The following is a 24,332-nucleotide window of genomic DNA, read 5'->3' as shown; positions in this document are numbered from 1 at the left end:
ACACCGAATTTAATGTGGACAGCTTCCTCCGCTGGTACTTATCATTATGGAAGACCCACCGGCTCAACGCAGAGCCTATAACACATAGCATATAGCGTATTGCATGCAGCATGTGTGCATTGTGGGCTCATCAACAGGCTGCCGAGTGTCTGCTGCCCCTGCAACTCCCCGGTCCACCGATCCTCGAAACCGAGAGACTCCTCCAAAACACCGACATCAACGGCAGCTGCTCCAAAATACAAAAGGTGCGTTTCGGTTTTTTGTTTTTCCCATTTTTATTCGGGCAGCTCAATCATATGTTCTCTGTGTTGTAGCTCATTTTGAGCCGGTGTTGCAGCTTGCAACCGGATTTTTTCGTGGCGACAGATGTTTCTTCGGTTTTTCCTTCGCCCGAACCTTCTTCGTCCGCTCCTCCGATTTGCACCTTCTTTTCGGATCGCAGACACTGGGTTAACTGGCGCTGCTCGCCGCTACTTTTACTACGCATCTTCGACGATAGTAAACAAAGGAGTAAGGGCCTCGCAGTCGCAATCGAAGTCCCTGATGAATGAAAATATGAATGGGCCTTTGCGAGGGAGGAGAAGAGCGGGGAAAGCGTGGCGAACGAAAAATGTATCCGCAAAACGGAACTGGACCCTCAACTCGATCGATTTCCTCACCATATGCGTAGCAAATTTCCATATTGATCAGTGTCCGGGAAAGGAAGTGCTCAAGGAGAGTATGTTACAACGGGAACTAAAAGAAGGATAGACAAAGAGTAGTATTATTTGAAAAGATTTTTGGATTGGGGTTGGGGTTTATAATTATTTTTAAAGTCTGCTTAAGGTAATTATATTTGTAAATATAGACAAAATACAAAACAAAATTTAGCACCCAACAACGAGTACCAAATTTAAAACCATGGTGTATAACATGTTACAAGTACAAAATATAATGCAGTTAACCCGGATTCATTAGTTCATTGTTCCGAGTGGCTTCTTATCAAATAACGAACCCTTTAAAAGTTGTTCGACGGCAAATCTCTAACCCTTTTTGATTTATATTAAACAAAATTTAAAATAAGGATCTGTTTAAGACTTTGAATAAAAATCCTAGACTAAAAGTATATGAAAATTTTATTGAGAATATTACACATTTTATCTTTTCCCAACATGAAAGTAATGAATGGCTCAAACTTAAAAATTTGATTAATTCCTTGAGTCATCAATTTTTAATTTCAAATTATCGTTACTTTTGTCGCGAGTGCAACATCAGCGCCACCGTGGCCGGTAGGAGCGCATTGCAGTTTCCTGAAAAAAATCATAGATGGAGCTAATGCTAGTTACGAGCAGTGCTGGAAAAGATTACTCCGATTTGGCAGGATATTTTACAAATCCCAAAGTGGCGCCGTACAACGGCCTGCAGTACCTTTTAGGTGCAGTAACTACACAGGAAAAAAAAGTTTTTAATCAACACTTCTTACAGTTAAAAATGACAAATGGTGAAGAATGACTCTAGAGTAACTTTAATCAATTATTGCGAATTGTATTATTATATTCCTCCAAAACTGGAATTTGGCACACTTTTTAATCAGCTGGTGCAACTTTCTGACTTGTACTATTTTTAACGGAATTCACAGTTATTTAACAGTTAGCTAGCAAATCAACGACTTAATACATGAACAAGATGCTACATTAATGTAGAAGTTAACTTAACTTATTCAGTACAGAACAATAGGCGTCATCGATTAATGATAAATTTAAAAAAAAGTAAGAAACTTAGAAAAATAATTAAAAGGAAGTTTAATATTAACAAATACATATCCTTGGTTTAATAACAGTATTTTCAATCCCTGAATATTACATTTCGAATTGACTATTTTAAACAAAAAACGGAGTGTGTTTTTCCAGAGCGGGATTGTTTTTAGAAAGATAAATACAAGGTTAGAAAAAAACGTAACGTATCATAACCTACGACACATAATCTTGTTCTAAGGGAAGAACTTATATGTTTGAATTTATTAAAGTGCTTAACATTTTAGGAACATAAGAGAGTAAACATTAATTTAATAAAATCATAGACATAAGTTGCGTAAATATATTTTTTTTTTGGCGATATTCCACTTTATCAGCGTTCGTAACCCATGCGTGTGACACTCTTGAAATATGGATGAGTGGAACTCATAACAAAAGATCCAATGCCAATGTCGTCACCCGCTGCCAAAGCACGCAAATCTCCGCTTCTGGACACGATTCTCACGGCCCACCAAGGAGTTGAGCGGTGTGTCCGTGTGTCCCGCTGCTGAGAAACCAAGTGGAAATTGCAATTCGCAAGGCACCTTGGGAGAATCGGTCTTGAGTTTACTCTACTCGAGATCGCGCCCCTTTGGACCCCCCATACGCACGTGCGAAAGTCGGCTATAAAATAATTGACTTGACTTTATAATTGCAACAGGCGAGCGGGGAGGCGGGCATACACCATACTGTGAGCAGTCGGCATGGGTTCCTCGATTTCCCAACTCCCTGCCTCTTCAAAAGGCACCCAGAATGGCTCGCGATTGGTGCCGGCCGGGATTCTCTAGGGGATGAAGGCGAAGCAACCCCCGGGGGAATAGGTTCAGCACTGATAGATGGTTGTGCTTGAATTGGGAGTGCTTGGGTGGCTGTTTTTGCCCCCTCATCCTCGCCTCTCATTTCCGTCTCTCAATCTCTCTTTGCGATTGCGCTGTTCGCATTCCATTTTGTTTTAAGAGCTTGTGTTTTGATGCCACTTTTTGGGCCAAACAAGCTGGCAGCATTCAGTCAGTTGCCGACGCTCAAGGCGCAAGGATATCCGCAGCGCTTGCCAGGATTCGCCAGTCGAGAAAGAAACCAAAACAAATCGCTTTGGCGCGAAACGAAAGCCGGAAGCGAACTAAAGCAAAAGCAATATTAAGCGAAACTGAATCGAAAAACAGTGATTTAAATAGCCAATCTGGCCATGTCCCGACGCAAACAGGCCAAGCCGCGCGCCTGTCTCAAACGTAAGTTGGGCGCCAGTGGTCAGTCGCAGGACCTCAATCCCCAAGTGACCACCGACTGACATGGTCTCCATTTCCATATCCTGAGTGTGTCCCTGTGTTTCCCTGTGTCTTCGTGTGTGTGTGACTGTGTGTGTGTGCATCTGATTGATTTGCTTTGATAAACCCCAAAAGGGGGTGGACACAACATTACTCTGCCAAACTTTGCTCGCGGGACCGCAAAATGTGACAAATGCAAATGGCCTCGGCCTGCGATGGCCCACCGTCCGGTCCGGACTATGGGCTATTGCCAGTTTGGGGTCTCCATCCAGCTCGACTCTCGACTCCCAGCCATCCCATTCCATCGCATCCCATCCCAGGAACGAACTGAACCCAAACCGGCTGCAGCCCAGCAGCTTGCAGGCATTGGCCAATCCCCAGGGATCAACACACCTAACTGTCAGTGATAGAGAGCGACCGAGGGGGGGAACCCTCACCAAAGTGGATGAGGGAGCCCTGGTTGGGCGGTAGGGGACAGAAGGGACAGGGACAGGGACAGGGGCCGGGGCAGGTGGACTGGGGCCAGGAGACCCCCAAAACCCAAACAAACCCCAGCATGAGGTTGAAACATTGAGTGTTCTGGTGAACCAACAAGTAAATGCTGAACAAAAGGTACACCACGGCGAATGGGGTATACTCTGTCTTAATATACATTCTGTGAATTTTGTGGTTAATTAAATTAAAAACAAATCTTATTAAGTTGACTATTATACATGCTTGTAGAGAGTTTAAAATAATAATCCAATAGGTTGGATCTCATTTAGGGAAACAATTTATTTATTTATATACATTTACAATTTGTATTTCTTATTTACAAAATTCTGATATTAAAAATTTAATATTCTAAAAACAGATAGAAAAGAATAATATCAGTAGATAAAAGACACAGATTTTGAAAGCATAAAAATATTAAGTGCAACAGAAAATAGTGTTAAATTTTAGAATTAGCTGAATCTATTTTTTTTTCTTTTTGGTATTCAAATTTTAATTAAGAAAAAAAGGGAAAACAAAGTTATAATGTCCATGGACACCCTTTAGAAGGGCATAAAAAGTGGTTTGGCCAAAACGCAGTTTGCAGTTTGGATATTTTTGTGATCTGGGCGGGATTCCAGTGCAGTAACAGTTTTTGGGACTCGGTTCCATTTACCGTTCTGCGGCCAGACCAAGCCAAGGCAACCAAAGTGCCGTTAATTTTTAATACAATTTCAAATTGTGTCAGTGTAAATAACAGCAGAGCAGCAGCGCCAGCAACAACAATGATAACAAATAAAATTGACAATAAATCCAATGCACACATGTGCATGTGGTGTGGGCTGGAGGGGGGGTGCTGGGTGTTGGGTGGCTTTTGGATAGCCAGGGGGAAGGGAGGAAGGCAGCTGAGGGGATCTGAAACCCCCAAAGACAACTGGCGCACACACAAATTTACACACATACACACACACAATCACACAGAGACAGAGAGAGATATCCTCATGCTGGGGCATGAAAATTTCCCCAACGTATAAAAAAGCGAACTTTGGCTTGCTCTTTTTCCTGCCCTCTCTGTCGCACCAACGTGTTTTGCGAGGGGCGCGCGAAAAAAGCACAAAACACAGAAAACCCATTGCCATGTATTTCTCAGGGGAGTCGGCAACGGCTCTCTGGCCAATCCCCAAGAGGAAAGCGACGGGCAACGAGGCAACAGCAACAGCAACAGCAATAGCAACAGCAGCAACATCCAACAGCAACAAACATGCGCCAACTCCCTGGGGAGTTTTCATTTGTTGACGGCGTTGCCAGCCAGTTTGCATGTACATATATATCTCTAGGTATATCTATATACATATATAGAACATATAGGTAGAACAATAACAAGCATATGCACAGCTATTTTTATTGACAACACACAATAACACACGCAATGGCTAATGGCCTGTCATCTTTCGCAAAAAATAAAAATCAAGAAACAAAATATTTTTCCCAAAACTACTTGGGACCAGATATACAGTGATTTTCATTAGTAAAGCCCCTAAATACAAAAAAAAAGTTTTGTCAAAATATACCTTTTTTACATGTTAATCCACTTGCTTGGATCAAAATTTTATTGAGTAAATAGTTTAATAGATCATACAAATCTCAACAAAATAAAGATTATTATTCTTCTCAGTTTTGGTATGTTTTTGAATAGTTTGAAGAATGTAATTTTATTAAATACAATCCTTTTGCGATTTTAAATAACTCTAATTGAGTTTTTAGTCTATAATGATTACAATAATATGAGTCAGAAACTCAATTCATGTTTTACCCTCAATTTTCCAATATTTATTATCAAGCTTTGGTGACCTTCGATTGATTAGCCAGGAAAATCATCACCATTTCTCATTTTATCTGAGCTAGTAAATGGTATGCATATTTTTAGCAGACACTGTCTACCGTAAAATGCTTTAAAATGCCGGCTTCTGCTGTGGAATTCCCATAGCTGGGCGAAAGGCTTAGGATTCCAGCTGCCATAAGTTGTCGTTGCCTTCTGGCTCCTTTCGCCGCCCGTTCCCAACCCCCCTGCCATCCTTTTCCCCCTCCGTTTCACCTCATCGTCAACGTGAGCGCGAGTCCTTGGTGTATTGGCAAAATATTTGCCATTGCACGGCAAAATCGCGCCAAAAATAGCAACAACAGCCGGGGCGGAATAAGGAACCCGGGATCAGGAGAATCAGGAGGAACTGAGGAGCTGGAGCGGCAGCAGCGGCAATCCGCTGAGGGCATAGGCTACCATGTGCAATGGCTTCTGCTGGCACATAATGTGGGATATTGGCTGCGTCTAACGGTAACTAGTTTGGTAAATAGAATTTGCTGTGGGCGATGGCAATGAGTGGGTGGAGGTGGGAGGTGGGTGTTGTGCTTGAGCGTGGGGTGGCAGGGTCGTGAGGCGTCTGGGGAATCCCCGGCAGGCAACAACGCTGCAAACGACATCAACGTTGGTGCTGGTGGCATTTTGACAGCTCTGCGGATTCCTTAACACTCACACATGAACCGCACTAGTTTAGTTGTGGCTTAAAGATTCTAGCTGAGGGGCTAAAGTGGGAACAGTAAAAATTACCACAACAAAAGGGATTGTTAATTAATAAATTATATTGATATTAGGTAAGATAAGTTTATTTTGAGCAATACTTAAAACCATTCTATGAACTTGGGAAAGAAAACATTTCTAAAATTTGGAATCGAATTAAAGAATGAGATATAGTATTTAAAGTCTTATTATATGATTTAAAATACTTTTTGAAAACACTTATATTTTTAATCTTTATGGATTTATCTTTTAAAACCAAGCTTTATTAATCATTGCTTAAAACCAGACTATCTTAAAAGACCTTAAGCATTTATAATCAATAAGGTTATAATTCAAGAGGTTATAATTCTCAATTGTTTCTTATTTGGAAACTGAAGTATAATATTATTTTGTTCTGAATCTCCCAGAATATGTAATGAAAAGTTTTATCAAGCCGCTAGTTTTATCAAACCAAATGTATAGTACCTTTAGTGATTATTTAAACTGTTTTCACCGATGGCGAGCGATCTCTTTGGCCATGTTTCCTCAGATGGCACCTTCTGACATTTATCTCTTGTTCCTGCAACTATTGATAGAATTTATTGTTGGCGCTTTTAACAACACCTTCGGGTTTGTTATTTCATTATTTTTTTAATACCACTCACACACACTCGCACACACTCTGGTTCGAGCCATTATAAAAGTTGCAAGCGCGCTTTGTTTTGGCCAACCGCCCCGCCCATCGCCACCCATTCCCGCCTCCCGCCTCCATCCCACTGCCACCCCCCCAACGCCTCCCCAGCTGCTCACTGGTGCCCTCTACACACGCTTAGTAGCCGTTTGGGAGCTGGAAAAGTGGCAAGCGTTGGGGTATTTGGCGGGAAAAAGGGAAATGCTGGAGCGGAATGGGGGGCGATGGCAGTGGCAACGGATTGATGGGTCAAAGGGGACGACGCTTATTATTACGTTTACAAATAAGTGTGCATGTGTGACTGTGTGTGTGTCTGTGTGCACCTTTTTGTTGGTGGTGGTGGGGGCGTGGATGTTTGAGTAAAACGCTTAAAAACATGCCATTGCCGAAAAACAAGTAAGAAACACTCACACATGCAGGCACTTGTGCTCCACACACACACCACTTATTCCCCCACACTCACACACACGAAGAAAGAGAGGGGTGGAGAAGGCAAGAGAGAGAGGGAGATGGCAACCCAGCGACCGAGTGCGAAATGCACTCTGGGGGGCTTTAAACAAAAATGAAAATCGCTTGCATACATATGGGCGCTTACACATACACAGTAGCTTGCTCAATGCTCACACATACAAACACAAGAAACAAAAATTTATTTTAAATTTAAGCATAAAATAATAAAATCTAAAAAAGTAGAACTACAATACAATTATTCAAATTTACATATGTTGTTATTTAAATCTTAAAGTAAACATTAAAATCTTAATAAAAGCATCTTAAAATATTCCTTTTTAAACAGTATTTCTTCAAATGTGTGTTTTAAATATTTTTATTAATTGTCATCTTGTTATCTGATAATATTTAAAATTAAATAATTAAAACATATAAAATTCTTACCAGCAATCTTGACCAAAGCAATAGAAAACAAACGATTGTGCTTAAAAAGTATCTAAAAACTATTCCTGAACCAAATAATATCCTGAACTAAATAAATTGTATTTTCATGTCCTGTTTCTTATTCTTTTGAGTTTAAAATGTAAGCTACTTAGTATTATATAAATTTTTGTGAGTGTACCTATATCCTTTTTGGCTTGCACAAAAAGAACTTGACTTGCTGCTTGTGTTGTTGCCGCTGCTGTTGTTGTTGCGGTGCTTCGACAATTTTAACGACCATAACTGGTTCTCACCCTGTTCGCTTTATTTCCCCACCGCCCCTCCGCCACCGCCACGCGCATTTATTTTAAAATACGCGGCACTTCCGCCGCAAACGGCACACAGTTGCTGTTGCCCCTCAGCCAAGCGCACCACCCCACTCCACCCCTTCCACTTTCCTTCCATTGAGCACCCAAATCCACCGCACCACCTCGCCTCCAAGTGGCTGCAGCATTCGGTTCCTTTATATGGAAATAATAACCAAATGTTCTTGCCCCACATACCCCCACTCCGCCTTGTTCCCTTTTGCCGCCCTCCCATTATGGTGACCATACCCATGCATAATGTTCATTTCCATTGCGATTCCTTGCGGTGTGATTCCGGCTTGTCCTTTCACTATTATGCAAAACACATTAGGAAGTTCTAGGTTTTTTGCTAATTTATTTTATTTAAATAAAATAAGATACTTTACTGTTAATCAAAATATTTATAAAATACTAATGGAATAATTATCAAAAGTTAATAAAAATATATACATTTGATTTTTATTTGATAGGTGATTATTTGTCTTGTTTATTGTTAAGTAAGTAAAGTCAACCTTATCTTGCATTTTGTTTCCAACCCACCATGCATGTAAATGATTTCCTCACCTGTGGCTGGTCCAGGCGAAAGAATTCCTCACACCTCAGACTGGCATTCATCTTGCCCACTCTTGGTCATCACATCCAGCTGCCTGGAGAAATGTATGAAAAATTCAATTTAATTGCGCAATTACACATGTTACACATTTCCATTTTCCGGAGCTGTTCTTCTGGCTGCTTTTTCCGTTTCCGTTGCTGCACCCTTGCAATTACTTTTGAGGCAGAGCAGTCGGTTTATTCTTTTTGGGGGAGGATAAAACGACACCCACAAGGCCTCGGGCAGAGGGGCCATCGATCAGGTGGCGGCTTTGCCGGAATAGCCATCCAAGGAGTCTGAGTTTTGAGCTATTGGCAAGGTAGTGGGGAACAATAAAACACGGAGCGTGTAAATAGAATTTTTGGCCCGATGGCCGCCCGGGGAGTGCTTTGGCATAATCTGCATGAGCCGGTAGCATAGCACCCGATGTCTGCGCCAACATCCGACACGTAGCAATTTGTGCGAGTACTCGAAGTGTTATCAATTGATTAGCTTTAATTTTAATGGTCACAGAGAAAATAATACATTAAACATTTCGTAAAAGAAAAAAAAACACTGACATTTATCATATAAACAATGTATTTTAAAACAATTTTGTGGTCGCCTCAAAGTATGCCCTAACATTTTTCACCACAATTACAATTCAAGAAATCCAAAAGCATAATTCATTGCCATTAGGTACTTGTAAATATTTTTGTAAAACTCAGCTAAAACACCATTCTTTTTTTAAAACAATACAAGATACAAATAATAAGAAATTGTTAAACAATTTTTGCGACATATTTACTTATTACGTATACGTACTTTTTTCAGTTGGTGAGAAGGAGGATGAGGAGAACACAGGGCTGCTGGAGCCCAAGGAGGAGCTGCTCAGTGGCGACGAGGAGATCGAGGATAATGAGGATGAGGACGAGGAGGTCCTCGATGAGGAGGCGCCTGAGGGAGGGCCCCAGCCCGAGCCCAATGAATCACAGCAACAAAGCTGGCCAACAGCTGATGAGCCAGCGGCCCCAGTTGCAGTGGCAAAAGAAGAAGGAGCAGAAGAACTACAACACCCACGGGATGAGGTAGTTGCATCTGATGCTGCTGCTGCTGCTGCTACTGCTGCTGCCAATGCCAACGGACACTGCAAGTCCTCTGGTAAGTTTGACTTCAATTTGCATATTTTATTGCCTCTAGCCGAAAGATATATCTGTGTATATCTGGCGTACAAGCACACGGATATATCCGTATGTAAACTAACCGGCATCCTCTGGCATTGCCTCAAGTCCATCGCCGTCGTCTTGGGCATTCCCCCTGGGTCGTTCACATGTCCGGCTAATAACTCTCGACAGTCTCATAAATAGCAAATGTAAGGTTTTTGCTCTCGCCCCTTGTTGTGGTCGTAGTTGACCCATCTAAGGCACACATCCGCATCTTGTGGCTCCCCTGGCCACGTGAGTCCTCGGCCCTCAGGTTTCGGTCTATTTTGGTGTCTTCACGGTGATGGCTTAAAAGTGTGGAATGCTCCTGTAAATTGGATAAGGTTAATCACATTGAAGGAGTCATACAGGGTGCTTAATGGTATTTGGGAATTATTGGAGATTGTGTTTACTCGTTTCTAAATCATTTGTTAGTCAAACAAAATTGAAGATATACAATTGTAATAAAGCTATATATATTAACGAAATAAATAGGTTCTGTTACATTTTTAAACATGTTTAATCTTTTTTCAAGTAAAATGACTCCATTGAATATTTAAGGATTTTTTTCAAGCCCCTCTTGAAAGTAGGCAATATAACAGTCATGGGTACAGTCTATTACAGACCCTGTACATCTGTATCTGGCTTATCCCCATTGGAGCCGCTGCCTGGTCACATCAACTTTGATGTCTCCATGAGGTCCCATACACACACACACACACACATCTGCATCGCAATATGCCCCATGTATTCGGTATTCCTGTGCGTCATTGGATTATGGCACTTGGGTGTAAAGCCATCGATTCCAATGACCAAAGCGCTGGCTGGCCGTTATGGCCGCTGCTGTCTGACAATAATAAAACAAGCTTCATGTTTTAAATGGAACGTAAACACACACGCCTGTGTATGGGCAGTACCCATACATACGCAGCTCCACACACACACACTGAGACGTGTCTGTTCATTATTTGTTGCTCTTTTCTGTGTATTTCTGGCCAGGCCGGGCGGCGAATTCCCGCGAGTCAAGACGACGGCAATGGAGAACATCATCATCAACTAGAACCTAGTCAGGCGCCCATCGCCACCCCCTCTACACAGTCGAACTTCTCTAAATAGAACCATTAGTTTCTTTATACGACATTCGATAATAATTGTTCACCAATTTTTTTTTAAAAATCCTTTTGAAAAAATGCCCTAAGATATTTAAAGGCTGCTTAAAACTATTCATTAGATAAAGAACAATATTCCACAAAAATAACAGATGAATTAGTCTTAATTGAAAATATCATTGCATACTTTCCGGCAAATTTGATATTGTTGAATAGTTTCAAAGCATTTGTAAGCCATTTTCTGGGTCATCGAATGTTTTATTAATCCATAATTTGTAGTTCGGATAATATTGTTAGGAATTCTAAGATTAAAAGAAGGGAAAAAGTTCAAACTGCAGAAGTTGGACTGTATTTGGCATGCCAATGCCATTCGAAAGGTCTGGGTGCCCTGGATTATTGTTGCCGGCTACCTGGGAGCTCCAGCCTCTCTCAGTGCTTGTGTGTGTGTGTGTGTGTGCTGGTTGGTGTGTGCGAGGCTTTAACCTCACTGCGAACTCTTCGGGACTAACGGCACTACGGAGGACCAAACTTTATCACCACTGCGCGCCTGCACTCTCCGTCCCTTTCGCTCGCACGCGCATATTATATGACAAGTACACGCTGCTGCACTGCGTCCGTTTACTGCTGCTGTTGCTGTTGTTGCTGCTGCTGCTGCCTTTGGAGCTCTTGGAGCTCGTGGAGCTCCGCTCGTCCTGCGAGGCCCTCTGGTGGGTTGTATAATGTTCTAAGGGGAAATCGAGAGGCTGTGATAAGTTTGGGGATCCGAAAATTGTCTTTCTGCTCCGTGCTGTTGCTGGCGCTCTTGTGCCCGTTGTTGCCCGATGCCAACGAGAAACCCGGCGAGAATGAATTGGCCCTTTTGTGCGCATCACCAGCACCACGGTGACTTAACTTGAGGGTATCGCAAACAGTGGTGCTAGATAGTGGTGCACTTTGTAGGTTAATGATTAAACCACAATTAGGCAGGAGCCAAAATTATAATTTTTACATTAGAAAATATAAATAAATTACTCTCCTGATAAAAATCCAAAAGTTCATATAGGAACTATAGTTCCAAACTGCTTTAGTAATCATTAAATTCTTCGAAAAAGAATAATATGGTTAATCAAAGTTATATGTGTGTTTCTTTGTTGACTAGTTGGAAAATATCAGCTACCTAACAATTGTTAAATGTTTTTCAACTTTTTCAATGCTTGGATGCACTTCATAACATTATTAAGATAACAAATTTTATTTTAATTTTATGAATCCTTCAACTATGCCACAACTTTTTGACATATACCCAAAACCACAGTGCGCCCGCCAAAACGCCACACGCACACCCTTGCACTAACACCCCCACACACACTCACACACGTGTGTCCCCTATAAAGTTCCCTTTCCTTTTCGGTCGCAGGATTCTAATATGAATTCTGCTGCTTATAGATTATATTTGTGTAAAGTTTTATGTTGCAATATTTTCGGTTGACGGCGGTTGCACGGGGCGAAAAGAGGGAGGTGCTCCAAAATAAGAAGCCCCAACGACGACATTTCCATGGGGAGCAACCTTGGTGCGAATAAAAATTATACATTGCCATATAAGCGGGCGAGACGAAGTACAGTAGACAACAAAGAGGAGGGACGCCTGCTCCCCGAAGGAGCCAAGGTGTCTCCGTCCCGCTTTCACTCATGTGTGAGTGTGTGTGTGTGGCAACTTTTGCCAGCGTGTTTATTGGTATGTTCATTGGGGAGCATCTTGAGACCGAAGGAGAAAGCGGGGGACAGCTTCTTGTTGCATAGCGAAGTTGCTCATTTTGCCATTATTATTCCACTGTGTATTGAAAAATGAAACAAAAGTGAGTTATCGTCTCTGTCGCTTTGACTCCTTCACCCGCCTTCTCCTTCTTATCCCTTCTTTTTCACATACACGCATATGAATGGTGGCCATAAAATTATCAGGTGTATAGAGAAACAATATCATTACAGAGTTGGATAGTTAAGCATTATTGCTGTGACACGTCTACATATTAATGGGTATTTCAGAAGTATTCCAAATAGAATACCTTATTCCTTATTTATGTAATGTAATTATTTTGTTTCATTTTGTTCATTTTAAATAGGTATCTAGTTTTACCTAATTTCAATATAAAAATTTCAACAAAAAAAAATAATAATAATAATAAAGAGCGTCTAAAATAAAGCAATACAAAATTTTACTTTGATTTTTTCAACAATTCTTCCATAAAAAATAGAAAAATTTCAACATAATTTGCTAGTCATTAGTAATATATATTTTTTCTCAGTGCCACCACACACACATTTCAACAGACTCTTGGGAGATCTTCTGAAACCAGGGAGAGGGTAAAAGGGTGGTATTTAATGACAAAACTTCGTTTGCTTACCGTACACTTTGATTATGAAGCACAGGGAGTACTGTACTTTTTATCGATTGCGGTGGCTGATCGATAATTTTACAAATTGCAGTCATGGCGATGTTGATGACGATGACCATGACCAATTCGGGCCAATTCCCCGTGCATACATAATTCATTTATCACTTCATAATTGCATCAGAGACATATCCGAGTCCCACTTTCCCGTAGGTACTTCTCCCTTCCCTCCCCCCTCTTCTCACCGTCCTTGTCCAACCACCCCCTCCCCCGGCACTTCTGTTCGATTACATGCACGTCGACGGCTGCCTTTATTATTTCGCCTTTTTTGCAATAATTTTCAAACAGAAACACACAAAAAGCATTTGCGCAACAATTCCCTAAGGATCCGGCGACGACGATGGCAACGAAGCCAAGGCAAAGGAGCGGAGCACTGGCTTTTGCCAAGGAAAAGGGGGTGGTGGAGGTGGTGCTGGTGCTGGTGGTGTTGTGGGGATTGGGGTCTGTGTGGAGTGGAGGGAGCAAACGAATCGAATTAAGAGCCACCACACGGTAGGTGGTCCCACTTCGCAGTGGAGCACAGCGGAGCGGAGCGCCCGCTTCAGACTTTTTCCCACGGGATTGGCGCAGTCCGAGTTGGACTCCCATCTCCCATTCTCCGTACTCCTTTCCCCTTTGTCCCATTCTTTTGTCCCACCACGGCGATGTTGTTGTTGTTGACAGTGGTGGTGGGAGTTCGCGTAAGGGGCTCGCCATAAAGTAACCACACTCAAATAAATTTGATTGCGCTAACAGAGAACGACAAATCACGAGTTGGGAATTATAAGCAGAAACTTATAATTTACATTGTCATAATGGTTACCTTAAAAGATTAATCATGACTTATGGAATTTAAAAAAGGCATACAAGATGTAAAAGGAAATGCCGTTTAAAGGGTTTATCATAGGTAACACTTAATAATTTCCATATGACAATTAAATTTTAGTAGAATGAAAATAGGATTACACTACGTACTTTTTTGATTCCTCGTAATTCTTCTACAATTACTTGTTATATAAATGAATGAAAAGTGTGCATCACATAAGTTGGTAATATCATAATACCATTTGAGCACCCCCTTCCCTGGGGTAATCCCCAACTGCGCCCCTGATACTCTTCTGGACTTTGTCCGTTCATTTCGCTACTGTTGTTGTTGTTGTTTTCGTAGGCGGCGGCGCTCTGGGAAATCTGAGCGAGTGCAGCTTGCAGCGGCCTGCAGCGTTCCCAAAGTGCCACTGTGCACGTATGTGTATGTGTGTGTGTGTGACAGAGGGGGCGGGGCAGAGTGGGTGGGCGTGACCGAACAACTTCACAATAATCAGCAGCTGCACCACAAAGCCCCGAAAGTCGTAAAAATGGCCGCAAGATGGCGTTAGTCGGATATGCAAATTTCGTTCGATTTATGGTCGCCACACACACACACTCGTGCGGCGATATCCTGGCACACACAAAGCCACACACACGGATAGCTGGTTCATTAACATGATTCGCGAAAGATGCGAGAGAGTCATAAAATTAGCCAGGCAGCGCCAGTCGATGCCTGATGATGATGATGAATGCATTGCAGAACCTTCTCGTCTCCTCTCTTTTTGGATCCCATGCTGCCACGCACCCGCCCCTGTCCATGCCCCGCCCCCATTGGAGTAGTGTCGAAAAATTTGCAAAACTCAAAGCAACAATTCGACGAAAGCCAATTTTGCGTCATACGAAGTCGAAAAAGCAGAGCAGCGACCGGAGATGCATGTGTGGAGCGAAAGGCGGGGGCGTGGCATATGTCTCCCTACAGAGCGAATGTTGAATAATCATCAGGCATCATCAGAGAGACGCAGATACAGAGGGTAAAGGGATTAGGAGCCAGAGGGCGGCAGTCGTGCAAAGTCGTCGTCATCTCTACATAGACACTATGAAAAAAAACAAGATCCAAGATCAGGAATGCAGACCTCAAAATATTCCAAAAGTTTATCCTTCAAAGCTAACCATATTGCTTAAAATTGGCTTATCGTACCAGTCCTAATTAATTATCTATCATGTTCGTATTTTGCTTATTACCTCTGTGACATTATAATTCCCAATAAGTATCAGCATTGCAAATAACGTCGCTATGAAATTATATGTAATCTTCTTTACAAATTCCTATCATCGGTTCGTTTTTTATTTAAAATGTTAGGGTTACTAAATTATCTGATAATAAAAGTTAGTCATAAATTTATTTTACTTAAATTAGGGTTTTTAGGTATCCTTAATAAAATACATCCGTTTCGCTGGAAATCCTTCAATAAATTCGTATTTTCTTGACTTCCGAGAACGTTCTTTCAGTGTAGGATGCATAGGTGGCCGAGGCGGAATCAACCAGGCGCGAGATGCGTTTTTGGCATGTTAAAAACTTGTCCCGGGCTGTTGCTGGGTCCAGGGTCCGTCCGCCAGATGGAGCAAGTCAGCCAGTACGTGCAACACGCACACCATTACACAATCTCCACAAAAACACACACACACACTCGCAGAGAGAAATTCGTAAAATTTTGTTTCCGCTGATGAAGTATTCCCCAGCTGCAGGACAAGGATTATTGGACGTGTGGCGGTCCAGCCGAGCTTCACTGGTAGCTCAGAGTCCTGCCACCGCCACCGCCACATCCCCACCCCCCCTCTCACACATTCTGTGTGCTTTATGTGCTGGCATGCAAAGTGGCATAAAAGCAGATCCACAGCCACAGAACCACATCATCGAAACGTCGCCGAAACGACGAGCCATCAAGGAAATTCTCAAGCGCTTAGAATGTTGCAGGACCCGTCGCCATAGCCTCTCCCTCTCCCTCTCACACTCTCCTTCTATTTCACTCGTTTTTTTTCAGCACAGCAGTGCCCGCGAAATTTCATTTTGTCATTAGAAACTAGTAAAAGCCAAAAACGCGAAAGTAGCTAGAGTAGTGAAAGCCTGATGGTCGATGGCTTGATGAGTTCATGTCGAAGGGTTTCGCATTTGTAGGGGTTTTATGATGGTTGCGAAAGATTGGAATGTGGTGGGAAAAAGTGAGAGAGATGGGCTCACTGTCAATATGATTTTAGAAAGGTGGTAACTACTTTATAGCTTACGATTTGTGGTTTTTACCAAAGAACTTATGTTTAGGGTTTTACTTCATTTACTTTCTGTTGATATTCATGAACTATTTACTACCAAAATAAGTATTCTTATATTTTCTTTGATTGGACTAACTCTTTTGATATTATCTTTGGCCATAATGTTTCTCCAACCTTTAACGAATATTTATTCCCATCTGTACTTATTCTAATATCCCTATCTACTTCTAACAAGAATTTAATTTATTTTCAATTAATGTCTTGACATTTAATCTATCCTTTTCATACGTATTCCCACTGCCCTTCAGGTAAGGCAACCCCATTAGCATATCCCCGAGGAAGGTATTCTTGGCTTACTTGCCAAAACCCAAGTCAGACACTCACTCACGTGAGACATTGGGCGCCCAACCCCACCAAAGAGGCACGTCAAACGTTGCGTATGAGTAACGGCAAGTTGTGCGGCACTGTAGACAAACTTTACCCCCTGCTCCCCAATTGACCCCCTGCTCCTCAAGATAAAAAGCACGTGCTGCCAACAGCTGTTCCTTTTGAAATGAGAGACCAAAACAAGGACCTCTCTTAGACAGGTTTCTCTCTTTTATTGACTCTCAGCCAAGACATGCGCAGTTCGGGGACACTGCTGCTCTTTTCTGCTCTTAAGTTGGGTGATGGCGGGATTTGGATGGGGGAAGTGGTACATCGGGGGCTTACTTGCTGGGGGTATGGAATTATGGCACCCTGGGGCTTAGCATAATCAAAATTCCTTGCACTTGGGGATCCAGAAAGGGCATCCTGCCGCCGCTGCCCTTTGGCCCCAAGTTATTCCATCCAAGACGTCGAGGTCAAGTCCCAGCTGCATTCGCTCCATGCAATCGAGGCTAAAATAAGCTTTTCCTTTTCACTGCAGGCCACGACGATGGGGATGCAGAGGAGCCGGATGTGCCGGAGGACCTGGATTTGGACGAGGAGCTACTCAGTCTCAGCGGGGACGAGGACTACGACGATGAGGAGCTGCAGAGCCTGGACAGCTTCTACTCAGGTAAGCGCCCCCGTGTCACACTTGTACATTTTGGAACTCCCACATTTCTAGTCCGACAAAACACACAGCATGCGTGCTGGAGCCATAACCATTGAAATTGGCGTTGGGGGTGTTATCCTGGCTGCCGGAGATGGCACTCCAGGGTGCTCTACACCTGTGCCGCGGGTGTCGTTTCCATATGCTGCGGTCCTGTGGCTGCCGGGCAGCCTAACTACGTTTTAAAAACCCCAAACAGCAATCAACACCAGCCAGCAGAAGTCGGGCAGCATTCGGAGTCAAGTTGGGACCAGAGTATCCCGACCATCGCAGTCCCTCCTTTCCGAACACCCTCCCCCCCTGCCTCCTGCCCCATCACTTTCACATATCCTCGCTGCCATTTACGAGCTGTCGAAGAGACTGAGAGACGGACAGAGATGCCAGAAATGGAGACCCGGCAGCATCATGAGCTACGGCCACGACATGACCTCTCCTCCCACTTCGGTACATCCCCACCTCATGGCCACATTTCTCTCTAGTGCCATTTCGAATGCTTTTTCTGTGTTATTTGTTTCGTTTTGTGGCGACGACTGCTGCTGCTTCTGTTTCTGCTGCTGCCTCACTTCCCTGGCTGCTATTTTTTCACAACTTCCTTCTTGTGCTTTTTGTTTTTGCCCGAAACAACGTCCTTGCCGACGGCAGCATTCTGAACGGGCTGCCCATTTACCGCCCCTTTCATTCATTCATGCACACAACTCAGACTTCACTTGACTTGACTACTTGCCTCCGACTCCGAAGCAGACTTTGCCCGGCTGCTAACTTGACTGTGTTTGCTTCTACCACACTTAAAGAAAACACTACAAATTCAAAATTACCTACATTAATAATAGTGAATTAAATGAAATCAAACATAAAATGTTTTCTTAGAAGCTTAAAACAAAAAAAAAAAGAAGCTCTAATAAACTTATTTAACTAAAAACTATATCTTTAAATATTTTAAAATTGATTCCCCTTTTTGTATCCCTCCCATTAACAAAGGTTACTCTTCTAATGGTTAAATTTCATAAACTTATAACTTTTTTATTTGCAAAATGTAGTAGATTTTACTTTAAAATATTTTAAGCCTCTACCCGATCTAAAAATAGTTGTTATGGTAAAACTTTTACAAACTATTTTGTCTGCCAGTGCAACCATGGCTAGCACTCAACACTTGCCCAGCGCATCCTTCCTGACAGCCTCAACCCCCCCACCCCTGTAAACGACTCGAGGCACTTGGTTGGCTTTCCACCTCAACCCAATTGGTAACTCCAAGGAAATCTCTCTGGCTATTTGAGCACAATTTTGAAACGTTTTACGTTGTGTGTGCGATGTGATTGCGGCTGCAGCGAGTGGAGAAGAAAAGGATACGGGGGCCGCCTAAATGTATGCAATGAAATGCAATTAGTTGCAGTTGAACCCCCAATTCGACTGTACAAAAGCGAGAATATCCCCTCGAAAAAAGATTCTTAAGTTGGCAAAGTTTTTACGGTTCCAGTCACTTCATTTGTTTGTCTTGGCCTGGCTGAGACTTCCGCTCGGAAGGACGTAAGGACGTTGGGCTTAGCCTGTCCCTTTTGATTTATTAATTGCACGTGTAGTTCAAGATGTGACAACGAAGACAATTTACCATGCTCGTATGCAAATAGTTTTAGAGCTTCCTTTTGATGGGACGCAATTAATTACACATTTGTCTTACAAGACAAACAGAGAGTCAAACCCCTTTCCTCGTGTCTCGAGGCCATAAATAATTGCTCTGGTCAAAGGTTTTTGGAGCTTGGGTTGGCAGTTTCTTTCGGGTCGAGTCTTGGGGATTGCTTAAAGTGGCGAATTCTCACAGCACTTGAACCGTTGCTTTCCCAAGAAGTCGTCTCATCATCAGCGCAAATTGCTTTACGCACCGCACACGGAGATAGAAATCTGTGCTTTGGGGAAAACTGGTTAGCCGGCGAGATGACATCGCCACGGTTAATGAACCGCTTGTCGAACTTGGTGTGTGGCACTCGAAAGGGCCAGAAGACTGCCACGGATGCATTCGATCATCACGTAGAGAACTCTCCGGCTCTTTAAGGCACCGCCCTCACGGAGATACAGCCACCGACGCGTAACTGGGTCAGCGGGCTATCCTAAGTACAAATCTAATGCGTTTTAATTACAGCCAGACCTGCAAAATGTCCAAAACTAAAGTTCCTTATGCGCGCTCAAAAACCCACCGACAAGCCATTAGAAAGTTTTCGCTGCTTTACGCGACTCTCAAGGGGTGGAGCCTTTCTGTTTAACCAAGGGGGCGGTGACATTTATATGCTCTTCAATGGGAACTTAAACCGTCTTTAGGGCTATCATATTTATCACAGATCTTTCAGGCACTAAAAACTTGTGTCCAATTCATTTCTATCACGTCTAGACATATATTTCACAGTTGTATAAACCCAATGCCCTATCGAATAATTGACATTTGATTCCCTAACTATTTAAGGAATTTAGAAAATGTTTTAAAAAATGTTTTAAAAAAATGTTTTAAAAATGTTTGTTTGCAAAGAACACAGAGTCATTTTTGAGGTTACAAATAAATATACTTATTTTGGACCCAAAAATGTTGTTTAATATGTTAAGTATAGTGAACAGATTTACAGCTTATATCCTCTTCTCCGATATGCTTAAGTATATTAATGGATTTTTAATGTTTCATCTTATTAGTACAATCAAATCATGTAACAAAATCCATGCACCCATTAGCCTTAGGGTATAGGGATTTCAGAAAACTTTAGCCCAACTCGCCTGGCTGTCTGGACAAAGTAATCGCAATCTCAGGTGTAAGACCGCCCTGACACCGCGGCTAAACAAGCAGAAACAAGGCGAAAAAAGTTAGTCCTGCATTCTGCTACGAACTCGGACTGCAGTGTCAGTTGCAGGACATTCCTCCACCGCTTTGCACCGCTACTCACCATAGGCGCATTGGCCAAGGCTCTTGGCAATTTTTCGCCAACTTTCGCCGGCAACATCCTCATTGTTTTCGATCCCACGGGCTATGGCCAACTGGGTTCTGGCTCCGAAGTTATGACACGCCCAAGTTGCTGCTATTGCCACCTTTCGTTGCCTCCGATGATTTATGTGCCTTTGGTGGTTCGTTCGCCTTTCACCAAGTTTTCGGACCCATCCCGCGAGGTGTCGGGAGCACTGGAAAAGAAAACTTTCCGCGAAAGACGTTTTCATTTCGTTTTACGATGCAAAAATAAAAGCAGCGGAACGTTCGTGTATCGCATTTTTACCACCCACTGACACATAGCTCCTTGACTTTCCCTCCTTCTTCTTTTTTTTTTTGGTGGCTCCCATGTGCATAGTTCTGGGTTGGCTGCTCCTCGTCCTTATGCGACTCCAAGGCGCAATTCCGCGTGCCAAACTCCCAGGGGAACCCTTTCAGCTTTGGCCTTCCTTCTCCGCCCATCTCCAACACTCACACACACACTCGCAATATTTGGCTCGTCTCGTTTTTATACCCTTGCAGAGGGTATTATAATTTTGGTCAAAAGTGTGCAACGCAGTGAAGGAGACATCTCCGACCCTATAAAGTATATATATTCTTGATCAGGATCACCTCCTGAGTTGATATAGCCATGTCCGTCTGTCCGTCTGTCCGTCTGTCCGTCTGTCCGTCTGTCTGTCCGTCTGTCTGTTTCTACGCGAACTAGTCTCTCAGTTTTAAAGATATCGAATTGAAACTTTGCACACACCCTTCTTTCCTTTGCACGCAGTATATAAGTCGGAACGGCCGGGATCGGCCGACTATATCCTATAGCTGCCATATAACTGATTGATTGGAAATGCCATAACTCTGCTGTTTGTTAAGTTAGGAAGTTGGGACTCTCTATGGGTATTATATTTGGCCAATCAATCCGACGTACCAAATTTCATAAGGATCGGCCGACTATATCCTATAGCTGCTATATAACTGATTGATCGGAAATGCCATAACTTTGGTGTTTGTTAAGTTAGGAAGTTGGGATTTTCTATGGGTTATATATTTTACCAATTAATCCGACCTACCAAATTTCATAAGGATCGGACGACTATATCCTATAGCTGCCATATAACTGATTGATCGGAAATGCCATAACTTTGGTGTTTGTAGAGTTAGGAAGCTGGGATTTTCTATGGGTTTTATATTTGGCCAATCAATCCGACCTACCAAATGTCATAAGGATCGGCCGACTATATCCTATAGCCGCCATATAACTGATTGATCGAAAATGCCATAACTTTGGTGTTTGTAAAGTTAGGAAGTTGGGATTTTTTATGAGTATTAAGAATGCATCATATGAATAATTTTGGAGAATATAATGTACATAATATTCTGCAAGGGTATATCAACTTCGGCTCCGCCCGAAGTTAGCTTTCCTTTCTTGTTCGGGGATAAATTTGGGGTAATTTAAATGAAATACGCGTTGAAATGTTTCACATGCGAAATGGTCCCTGCTTTGGTTATTTGATCTTAAAGGATTTAATTTAGACATATTGTTATGGGCGAGCTGACTCAGCAGGTAACATGCTTATAAATCTTTTTCTGGTGCTTTAGCCACCCCATTTGTCTGTCTGGGGATTTTGAGGTCCTGGGAATCAAGTAGATCATTTGGATAATAATGTCCTAGGAGTAAGCTATCCAATTAGCAGTTGGTTAAGGGTTTTAGGCAATCAAACAATACCATTATTGAGATCCAATAAATTGTATTGTTTAAGACAACGCAAATAAGTTCAAGAGTAGTCCTTTAAATATGTTCTTTATTAAGTAATTGTGTATTTGAAAACTCTACTTCATGTAGGTCAACTCCATTGAAGAACCAAGTTACTTTGACCTAAACCTCATTGACGCGCTCCCTTGAGATATTTCATTCATAATTCATTGATTATGACCTCCAGCTGGACCAACTCAGCTGTCCTCACCCTCAGCTTCCTTCATAGACCCCCCCACATCCCCCAGTTATTAGTTAAATGCCAAAAGTGAGCCAGAAACTGCCTTTGCAATAAAATTATTTTATGATTATTATCACCATCAGCGGGGCCAAACAAAAACCAGCAGCAGCAAAAAGTGTCGTAAACCCAATTCCGAGTGAACCCCTTGCCATCGTCCCGTTATCGTGGCACTCGAATCGCCGTGAAGTTCTAGTTTCCGTCTTCCGAGTGGAGTTGAGAACTCTGACAGAGATATCAGCGACCGGAATCGGGGCAAGTACAAAAGACCTCGGATGTGGCAATCGGACATGTTAATCTGGTTTTCTGGACTTCATTCACTTCCCTCCTTCCGCTGACTCTGCAATGCATTTCAATTTGCTGGACTCCGTCTTAACATTACCCACCGAGTTTATGGCGGCTGGCACGCGTGCGATAAATGGATGGTCAAAGACCGTTTAGGAGTGGCAGCTGTGGGGCATTGTTCTGGCTCCCAGTCTAAGCCACAAAACCCTGGTTAGCACGTGCCACCGCACTTTTCCCCACTATCCCCACATTTCACTTCGACTTTCTGCGGTTGAATGGGTTTTCTAGAGAAACAGGTGCGAAAGTCAATTACGGTCGGTTGGGCCAGAGCGTCACCGAAATCGATTTGAGAAACCCTTTTCAAAAAGCGAAGAGGTGAGCGGATTTAGCCACCGCAGGACGCCCTCGACACGTCGCCATACCCATCATTACCCCTGACAAGCGATCAAGATCCCAGACCAGACTGATCCCTCACATCTACCTGCTAGCCGTCTGATTGATTTGTGTCAGCGCCTCGATCCCAATTGAGACAAATCCCCAGCACTCCTCCATTGAGAGACTTCATTTTTCATTGAGTAACTCGGAGGATGGATGGAGATCAAGATTGGCCTGTGATGCAATTCGAAAGGATCATCATTATGGCCCATTGATCGAGCATGACTTGACAGTATGCCAATGAGGGGTCATCATCGAAATCAGATTATGAGGATAATTGTTTGTTTGGTAAATATGTCTAAGAGTTGTCTCTAATGCGGTGGAGTGTAACGCAGTTGGGTTCCAAATGAAAAAAGAAAAATAGATGAAGTGACCACCAGGGAGGAAAAGGAGGTTGTCTTCTCCTGGGTTGTGAAAAGAGGTGTGGTTTTTCAAAAGTCCTTAGAAAGCTAAATCCAAATAACTAAGAATTGCAACAAAATTATAATTTCATCTATCCTCAAATCTTTATTTTGGGTTTTAATTTGTAAAAATCAATCACTTTACAGTTTACCCCTAAGTACACAAGTCCACGAATAATGTCAGCATTCATTAAAATAATATCCTTTGACAAGTGTAAACCTTTTTTTTTTGGCCTGGTCTTGACCACCAAATGATTGTGGCTCTAATTAAATGTGTCCTCAGGCGTCTGATTAATTGTGCCGTTAGCGCCGGAATGAGATCACGGAAAGATGGAAATCTGTGGAGACACAATGGACCTCGGACTTAGGACCGATGATGTTTATTTTTTTGGTTTTTGGGCAGCTGTCAGGACATCAAAGTGACAATTTGAGTGACTTTTTCCGAGAATGGCTAATTTAAAATGCGCTGAAACAAAAGGACACTTTGGCTGCCGGCAGGACAATGGATGACATGCTGACAGGTCTCTCCTTTTTCACCTCTCCAACTCCCAGGCAGGGCATATATTTTTATAATTTATCTATTATGCATGAGGGCGCTGGCGAAACCCTTTGGCTGTCAACACACACACACTAACACACACACATATCAAGGACTACGAGTGACACATGAAGTCCTGCTGCTGACCAACTGCAAATCTCGGTGAAAAGTTTGGCCTGACTTTGCATTAGCCGCGCATTAAAAATGCACAGAAAAAGGATCGGGCAGCAAGGCTGGGCGACGCGATTTACCTGTGCCGACACCCTTTCACCCACCGCCCAACCACCCAACTGCCCAAAATCCC

The 24,332-nt window shown here is 42.7% G+C and overlaps 1 protein-coding gene across 1 annotated transcript in view; it reads left to right on the top strand.

The window, feature by feature from the left end:
* The first annotated feature begins 2,915 nt into the window (after window positions 1–2,915).
* The window catches only part of LOC108045083 (zinc finger protein 423 homolog), a 32,340-nt gene continuing 10,923 nt past the window's right edge, over window positions 2,916–24,332 (top strand). Inside the window, exons 1-3 of the mRNA XM_017124273.2 lie at window positions 2,916–3,001; window positions 9,394–9,720; window positions 17,261–17,392. Coding sequence (XP_016979762.1) covers window positions 2,959–3,001; window positions 9,394–9,720; window positions 17,261–17,392 — 502 coding nt within the window. The 5' untranslated portion in view covers window positions 2,916–2,958. The remainder of the gene's footprint in view (window positions 3,002–9,393; window positions 9,721–17,260; window positions 17,393–24,332) is intronic.

The sequence above is a fragment of the Drosophila rhopaloa genome, unplaced genomic scaffold (genome assembly GCF_018152115.1).
Source record: "Drosophila rhopaloa isolate 14029-0021.01 unplaced genomic scaffold, ASM1815211v1 contig_115, whole genome shotgun sequence".
Classification (NCBI taxonomy): Eukaryota; Metazoa; Arthropoda; class Insecta; order Diptera; family Drosophilidae; genus Drosophila; species Drosophila rhopaloa.
The sequence above is the reverse complement of the archived record's forward strand: the minus strand, read 5'-3'. Positions and strand labels throughout refer to the sequence as shown.